Source organism: Oryctolagus cuniculus, chromosome 8 (assembly GCF_051225735.1).
Source record: "Oryctolagus cuniculus isolate XC-2025 breed Fujian yellow rabbit chromosome 8, ASM5122573v1, whole genome shotgun sequence".
Taxonomy (NCBI): Eukaryota; Metazoa; Chordata; class Mammalia; order Lagomorpha; family Leporidae; genus Oryctolagus; species Oryctolagus cuniculus.
The window spans coordinates 90,420,245-90,429,661 of NC_142874.1; the positions used below are offsets into that span (position 1 = coordinate 90,420,245).

Here is a 9,417-nt window from a genome sequence, read left to right on the forward strand (position 1 = left end):
TCAATAATTTTTTAATTTACTTTTTTTTAAGAAAAAAATAAATGTAAAATGTACTTGGCTTTGATTGTTCATTCTTCTATTTAGGGAAGTTCCCTTGCTTTTAAAAGTTATTTAGGGGAAAAGCAGAAAACTTTCCTTGAAGCTTGAAGGTCATTGTGTATCTGTGTGTGAAGGGATGAATTCAGTGGAGCACATGTTTTACAGCACTGGAGAAAAGAGAATGGGACTACAGGTTTCTCCAGGTCTCCTGGGAGCAAGGCTGCTGTTTGTCAGTGTCTGCACCTGCATGAGCACTGAAGGCTGCCTTACACAATGCTGATCAGCTCAACCAGATTCTTTACCTCCCCGCCCCCTTCTCTTCCAGTGGAATCTGGCTTTCATGCCTTTCAGGACAAGAATCCTTTGCCATCAACACTGAGATCCAGAAAGTCACATTAATCTCAACAAGAGTGTTGATTCCCCAACTGGGACTTAGAATTTATATATCCAAAGGTGTCTGGTCAGAGTCCTTAATCCCTGGTGCTGGTGTGCTGAACTCTTACCCCACTTAAAATAGAAGTCCTCTTACAAGATGACCCTCAGTTTACAAAATTAAGGAAGATTCGTTTCCGAATTAGTACAGACTTAATCAGAAAGCTATAATTTAACCCAGTATTTTCCCTATTAAAACAATGTTGCTTTACCCAGTTTAACCAAAAGTGAATTTCCAATGAATCTACTGAAAATTTCACAGGCGGTTGGATATACGTGTTCTAAAGAATTTTGTTACTTTTTATATTCTGAAATAATATAGACCTGTTAGAGAAACCTTTACTGAAAATTTCTGGTGAATGCCTTATTTATTTGTTTTATTTAATAAACCAGTGGTTTTCCTAATTTTCCTACATATTTTACTCTAATCGATTTACCAACTAATCATTTATAGGTTTTATGATCCCAAGAATTTGAATATAAAGAAGAAATAATTTTTAAAAGATGGGTTCTTGCTTATTTTTTCACTTCCTCTACAATAAATTGTCCATATCTTTGTATCTAGAGATACAGGTTGGTCTACAATATTGTATGCACAGTAATATCACAAAATAGTATCTCAGTGCTGTTTTGTGAACAGATGATGTTAGTACAGAAAACCTGTACCAGGAGGATTGCTCATGTACTTGGGTCCCTGCTACCCCCATGAGATATCAGTTTGGAATTCTAGGTTCCTGCCTTCAGCTGGTTCCAGCCCAAGCTGTTGTGGGAGTGAATAAATATATAGAAGAACTCTCTTTTCATGCCTGTCTCTGTCTCTATGCTTTTCATATAAATAAAAATAAATTAATAAAAATTTTAAGAAAAGAAAAGCTGTGCTCTGCTTTTCTTCTGTTTACATTAGTGCTAACACACCTTGGGAAGCCATCAGCTTTTTCCTCATCGCAATGATCCTTCATTCTACGTAGCATTATCTAGGCTTGCCTTTTCTAAATCTTTCAAATAAAATTGAGTACTGTAAAACAGTACAGGAGGAGCAAAAAGTTGGAAAAGAGATTTAAATGTGTACCTAAGATGCGTTGAGGATTTCATTTCATTTTAAAAATGTACTTCATGTACTTTTTCTGTTTTCATAAACATGTTTATCAAGATACAATATTACATAAGTGTATATTTATAATCTTGTTTCCAGTTGGCATCTGAGAGTAAGTTGGCAGCTCTGTGTCATACATATACACATAAATGTGAATATATGGATATATATGCACATGTTTGTTTTTCATATGTATATATGTAACCATAGATCTATAATTGCATAGATATGCTTGGATCTAACTTATCTCGTTAAAATGACTACATTTATATAAGTTTGCATACTTATATAAAATTTGTTCTTAATTGGCATAAGTCAGCAAGTTAGCATCTGGTGCAAACTTTTAAGTTTTCATTTACTCTGTGTGTGTATGTAAAACATGACTATTAGAATGGGTATGTCTTGTTTCTTATTACTTCATTTAGTTATTTTAATAAGAACTAAATAATCAGTAATCAGTATATGTAGTAATTATGTTTATCATTGAGAAGTTAGTGTTAGAAAATAGTAAAAGGGTTTTCTTCACTAACATTATCAAATAGTGGGGATCCAGGTATGTATGGTGGGCTGAAAAGGAAAATACCAATTAAACCATAAGGGGTAAGGAGTTAAAAAATAGTATCAGTACTACATTTATTAGAAGAGTGGAATTGTGATTTTAGAAAATACTTTTACAAGTTATATGTATGTAGTTATATATATGTATATATATATATATGCACACACCAAAGAAGATAAAGAAGAAAAGAAAGATACAAACTTAGATAAGTTATAGTATATCATTTATTTGTTCTAAATGTGCTCATATTGAAATTTATTGTGTTGGTTGTGAAGACAGTTTTCAAAAATTCTTTTTAATAGTGAAAGGTAGGTTTGCTTTCCAAAATACTTATTTTATTTACTTAAATTTCTAATTAACATATTATTAAATTAATATACTTATTTTAAATGATATTACGGTAGGATAATGTGGACCAAGTAAATGAGGTATAAATAAATAAAAGCTAGTTTCAATTATTATTTATAGTAGAATTTTTCCTGTATTTTCTGAAATACAAAATTCAAGTGCTATTAACATTGTTTTAAGAAGTATTTATAAGAATTGTGTGTGGGGATGTGTTTGTGTTTGTGTGTGTGTGTATGTTTTTGTATATATACTCAATATTCTGGCAATATTCATTTTTGTACAAGGGGGTATACTTATTTATCCTTACCAGCCATTTTATAATTTATGTATCTTGTTGGACTGGTTTAAGGAATAAAGTCAACACTCTTTCTTTTACACCTATAGGAAAATTTATTCTTAGCTTGTTTTATGAGCTTGTTTTATGTGATTGCTTTGTGTGAACCATCAGAATATATGCAATAGAACAAATGAAGCATGTTACAGAAGGACCTGGCATGATGAGTTACTGTAACTGTCACACACAGAGGAAAATTCAAGCTTATCTACCATTTATCTAACAGAAACTTCATAGTCACATTAAGTTTTTTTTTTTGACAGGCAGAGTGGACAGTGAGAGAGAGAGACAGAGAGAGAAAGGTCTTCCTTTGCCGTTGGTTCACCCTCCAATGGCCGCCGCTGCAGCCGGCGCACCGCGCTGATCCTGGCAGGAGCCAGGAGCCAGGTGCTTTTCCTGGTCTCCCATGGGGTGCAGGGCCCAAGCACCTGGGCCATCCTCCACTGCACTCCCTGGCCATAGCAGAGAGCTGGCCTGGAAGAGGGGCAACCGGGACAGAATCCGGCGCCCCAACCGGGACTAGAACCCGGTGTGCCGGCGCCGCAAGGTGGAGGATTAGCCTATTGAGCCACGGCGCCGGCTACATTAAGTTTTTTGGTTAAAGGTTTGTTCATTTTTTTGTGATAGTGTAATACTCCTTTGGAAAACCACTTTCAGTGTTTTTGAGGTACAAGAGATAGTTACATTTCACTGAGTGTCACTGGTTAGTAGAGTTTGCTTCAAGCATATTATTTTGTTGAAAATACAGACTCACTCCGCTTAAAATAGTGATATCTTTTGTGAGAAGATTTCTTTAGATTATATATAAGTGTATGCTTTATAGCTAAAAATTGATGACTGATAAAGGTAATACTTATGTGATCTTTATTGTTGTCCTTTCATAAAAAAGCTCTCCAAAATACAGAAATTACTTCAATGAATTTTAAGCATCAGCCTTACATAGGTTGCATATGTATTCATATGCTGTGATTTTGTACATAAAAGCAGTGGTGTACATTTTATTTTTTGATTGCAGTTTTGTTAGTGTGATTGGAGGCAGAGTAATTGAATCATAGTCATTTTAATTGTATACAATGCTTATATATCTCACATCGAAAATGTGCATGGATTATTATACCTTTTGGAATAGGAAGATAAATAAATGAGGATATATTGTGAAAATTGATTAATGTAGAAAATTAGCTGGCAAAAATGAATCCTTTCCTTTTCCATGATGTGATTGTACCACCTATGTGAATCTTATCTTTACACTAAGATGATCCACTCAAAATCATAGAATTATCCTGCAAACTAGATACAGATTTCAAGTGCATGTGCTAGTCAGTCTTCCTGTTATTGGTTCATAGCTTGAACCTTTCTTTTATTATGATTGCAGTAAATGTCCCAAACTGTTCTTCCTATATTTTCAAGACCAATACGTTCTAATCATTATAATCAGTTAAATTGAAATTAAATTTGCTATTCCAATTTTTATAATGTTCTATGATTAAATATTTTTCTTTATTAGATGTTGCAACATACAAGTCATTATGTTATATATTGGTGACTAAAAATATTGCTGAAGTGTAAAGGAGAAAAATCTAATTTTATATTGGCATAGAAAGAAAGCTTAACTTGTTTTCTTGCTCTTTTTTTTATAGAGAACACCTGTTCCCAGCGCTGAAGCATTCCGATGGTTCTTTTAAAGCAGTAGTAAATCTTATTTTCAAGGCATTTGGAAATGAAGGGCAAATTAATGTCTTGTTTTAAGAAACTGCTTAGTCCACCACTGAAGAAAATATCCAGATATTATTTTCATTTTATGTATAGGGGTTTCTTCAAAAAAAAAAAAAGGAAAAGAAAAGAAAAAAGATACATAAAAATAATGTGGGAGCTTGGGGAATTGGCCAGTCTATTTACTTTCAATACACTGATTCTTTCTTTGATGTAACTTAGCGATACTAGTGAAGTTGTTGTCTATTTTGAACGTGGCTGTAAAAAATAAGTTTGGGTAAACCCCTGCTGTAAAATCATGTATCTTTGCAAAGTACATATCTATACTTCATTTTCAAATATATGTGTTTCAGTACTGTAAACTGTACAGATAGCAGCTTGTATTTTGTGTGTTTAGACACAAAGAGACAATCATGTCTGAGCATCTATGGAGATTAACAGTTTGTACACAACAGTATGGTTTTGCGAGTTAAATCTGGAGCAATAAATTTTAGCTTTAAATATTTTTTGCCAGTTGTTTCTAGAAGCAGCAACAGCACTGGCACTGTTTTGCCATGCATCTTTCCATAGAGACTTGATGCCAAGTTTTACAAGACTCAAAGATTGTGATGCATCCAGCAATTACCTTCAGTTGTATTGTTATAAGAGGGGAAGATGTTATGAAAGTTTCAATTAATCTTTTGAGCACTATATTAGAGTAGTGGTTATGCACTTGCATTGCTTACAAACGAGCTGTACAGAAGGGTATACCTCCCAAATACTTAGTGTAGTTGACTTGTCTTGGGTTGCACTGTAAGGCGGAGTACTCAGAGTAGTTGGAAAATGCAGAATCAGTTGTATAATTTTTTTAAAGCAGTATTTTATAGGCTAATGAATAAAGTACCAGATTTTAGGGGGAGAAATCTGTGTCTGACATTTTGCCCAGCCAAACAGTGGCTGTATAATTTTTTTGTTTCTTGTTTTATTTTTTGCTTTTATTTTTGGTAGGACAAATAAAAATAAAGAATAACCAAATGTTTTAATTATCAAATGGGTAGTTTTAACACTTGAATACATTGAAGGCCTCCTGACTTGAGGCATAGCTGGGTATATTTTTCAGTCAAAATGAGTTAAACACATTCATAAAAGTGAAGCGTTTTCTCTCTTTTTGTCTTCCTTTCTTCCAGCTGGACTAGTGGCCTTCCTTTGGTCTCTCAATGGAATGCTCCATTGCTCCCATTCCTGTCCTTGTTTCTCCATGCTTTCACTTCCAAAAAGACCAGGGCCACAGTCTCTGGAATCCACAAATACAAACAACCCTCTCCCCACCCCCACCACATACACACACAAAAGAACTAATGCTTCATAGGATGTGTGCTACTTTTTCATGCAGGATTTGGTTTTCTTATGCTAGTAAGTCTTCTTAAGACTGTCTAATTAGGACAAATATTACTTGTTTTTTTTTTTTTCCCTTTTTTGCCAGATTACAAAGTTTTTTTTTTTAAGTTTCAGTAATAAAACATAGTTTGCCAAAAATACACAGAATATCAAAGTTGCCATGTTTTGGCAATATTTTATTCTTTATCCACTAGCTAGTTATTTTAGCCTACTACATCCATTAGTGTCCTGAAACATGTTAGCAAAATGGATCGTGAGAAGAAAAATAACTTAAGAAAGAATGATAGAGCAGTGTAAAGTTTAAAGTGTAAAGTTTTGGAAAGACTAGCAGGTGAATATTTTTGAAAATCTAATTGTAGTTTTGACTGGGAAATAATATGACAGAAAAGATGATTAAAAACACAGAAGGGGCACTTCATCATTAGAGTATTAGGGGAAGGGGTGAATAAGGCACTTACAAATGCCAGTGTGAAAAATAAATGAGACTTGACTTGCCTGGAGTATGAACACGTGGTCTTTAGTTATGGTCAAAAAGCTTTTCTTCAGGAAAAATCATGATATATTATATCTGTCAATGTTTGGAGACAAGAATTAAGTGATTACAGGCCAAAACATGCTGTATATTAATTTTGAGATAGCCTTTTACTTGTTATATGTTCCTGTGAGGCTTTCCAGTTAGAATTTCTATTTCTGCTGTGGGACCAATGAGAGCTAGATGAGTTCGTTCTTGTTCATTTTTATTTTATTATATTTTATGTTAACTTTTTGTTCGCCAATTTGCTAATCACTTACAACTTATTTTCACACTTGAATGGTAAACTTGCCTTGCTTTTTGTAAAAAGATAATTACTCCAGAAGTGAAACAAACTCTTGTTCAGGCTATATTAGATATACAGTAACAAAGATCTCGTAACAATTCACTCAGAGTCTAAAATACATTCTCGTGTTACATGTTTTGATATGTTTTGTTTGCTTTCTTATAGAACTGATGAATCTGTATATTGTAAGATGTGGTGTTTTACACGTCAATTCATTTTTTAATGAAAGAAAATATGTTAATTACTGAAATGGAAAGGAGTAGCTTTTCTTTAATTACCTTATGCTTTTATTCTTGATAGTGTTCTTTTACACCATCCACTTTTGTGTTTTGGTTCAAACTCTAATTATGTAATGTAGGGTGCATATACAGTTCTCATTGGTGATGCTGAAGAAAGACACTGCTCCTCTGGCCTCCCTCTAGTTTTCTTCTCCATGTGTTTATGTACCAAGATCTTGCAAAACAGATCATGGTAACCTGTAGGCAATGATTTGAAGATTCACATTTTTCATGACTCTAAAATGCCAATGAAATGTAGCTTCTAAAAATTTCTCACTGTGTTTTTCATATTCAGTGTCAAGAATACCCAGAATATAGCAGTTGTAACATGGATTGTGTGTACTGTCTGTACAACTTACTTAAGTGTCATATAAACTGGGTAAGAGCTTTTGTAAGAGGAGTCCACTGTAGACAGTGTCTTGTCTTCTCCAGGTGTGACCCTGCTAGTGTTTGGGGAGAGCTTGGAAAACACTGAGGCCTTGGAACATTGTACAGTGAACCAATGTTCTTCCCAGTTGTCATTCAATACCCTAACAATATAGGGACATCATAAGGCTAACCTCTCTCCAGCCCTTCAGACCAAGGGTCTTTCTGATGGACTCTGTTCATCTGGTACAATCAGAGGCCATCTTGTAAAGAAACAATGGATTGATCCTTGGGAGAGAATATAGTCACCAATAATTAAGAGTGTAAAAAATGTGTCCTGGTTGCTTAACCTCAAACACTCAACATCCTTATTCTAAACACATTGAAAGCAAGCAATGGTAGGCTCACTATGAATTAGTATTAAGCAATTATAAGAAAAGAATATTCTCTTCCTTTCACTCAGACCCCTGGCATGTAAGTTGTGCAATTAATGCTAAAGCATATAAAGTCTTTAAGCTGATAGTATCTGTAATCAAATAATGAGAAAAGGAAGGCAGTTAAATGAACACACTATTGAGGGTCAAATATGTTCAGCAAAAAGCTGCAGTGGGTCTTTGATCATAGTTAGATTCACAGTGATATCAAACAGTTGGTTCTCATGTAACAGCTAAATGTTTCAGAATTTGTTTTTATTAAATTTGGCATTTCACACTGAGATCTGTATTCCTAGTGAATAAAAGACAGCTACCATGTTAGTAGGGATTCCACTTTCACAATTGCAAAATAGTCAGAGGTATTTCAGGAACATGGGCCACAAAATGTACTCCTTTCACAGTGTTCTCCTATTCTGAACTGTGCAGTTATCTATTAAATTTTCTAATAGATATTTGTGTAAGGTGTATGTATGCTTGTGCAATTATTTAAAAAAGCAGTTTTGGAAAACAGTGTATTTATTAAAGGAAATCACTTATGGGGCATGTACAAAACTGTAAAAAAAAAAACTTAAAAAAATCACATTCAATTTGCCCAGTAAAGTTGTTTTTGTGAAATTTCTGTGTTGTTGAATAAAGGACTTTAGTATTCAAAATATCTCTATTTTTCCATGGACAAATTTTTATTTGTGGGATTTTAAGTAATAAACATATGATCCAGAAAATATAATTTTATATGTGATGAAAGAAGTTTAGAAATCTACACTTACCCTTATGTCAGTTGAATGAATGCTGTGTATAAATCTCATAAAATATACCAGTGATGTTCATTTTTGTTTTTCTTATAAGTTTTTTTTTATAAAGGTAGAAAAAAAGAACATGATTCCTTGTATGTTTCTAATCAATATATATTTTACTGCAAAAGTAGAAGGCTTCCTAAGCAGAGGAAGAACTGAATACACCCAAACATTTCTTCTTTTTTCTCCATTTTAAGTGCATCAGGAGATAACATCCTATGCATTCCTTGTTCCATGAATGAAATAACTGGTGATGACACTTGAGATCATTAATGTGCATGAAGGGAGTTTTTCTTAAGCTACTCTAAGCAGTAGCCTGAGATGAAATTTTTATTGTGTTGCTTTTCTAAATTATGGAATATTGTGGTCCACATTGTGTTTCCTATTAGTTGGTGGTGAATGTGCTTAACTCTTATTTCACTACTTCATAGTACAAAGTCTTTTTCTTGGTTTATAAAGTATAAGAAAAATGTAGGAATTTTTTTTTATATTTTAGAGATTCTTAATATAGTTATGATCATAGAACCTCATATAGTTGGAAGAGTTCACGTCCATACAGCAGCATATTAGAAGATTTTTACACATTTATAAAATATTGGCTTGTATTCTGTTGGTAGAATATCATAGTCTTAAAGTATCTGGGTTAGGGCAGCAGAATTGGATTATTATAGGCTGAAAAGAAAGAGTTAGGCTACTTGAATTATGGGAGCTCTTGAATACTCATCAATTTTTCAGGTAAGTTGCTATATTTCTTTAATATAACTGCATGATAATATACTAAATTGGATTATCATAGGTAATACTCTTACTGAAACCATCAAGGATAAAAATA

General features: G+C 33.4%; 1 protein-coding gene across 2 annotated transcripts in view; it reads left to right on the top strand.

The window, feature by feature from the left end:
• CXXC4 (CXXC finger protein 4) overlaps positions 1-8,444 on the top strand; it is a 28,937-nt gene extending 20,493 nt beyond the window's left edge. For both annotated transcript variants that reach the window (XM_051820140.3, XM_002717203.6), the window contains one exon: positions 4,446-8,444. In XM_051820140.3, the coding sequence (XP_051676100.2) occupies positions 4,446-4,490 (45 nt within the window). In that variant the 3' untranslated portion in view covers positions 4,491-8,444. The remainder of the gene's footprint in view (positions 1-4,445) is intronic.
• Positions 8,445-9,417: the final 973 nt, after the last annotated feature.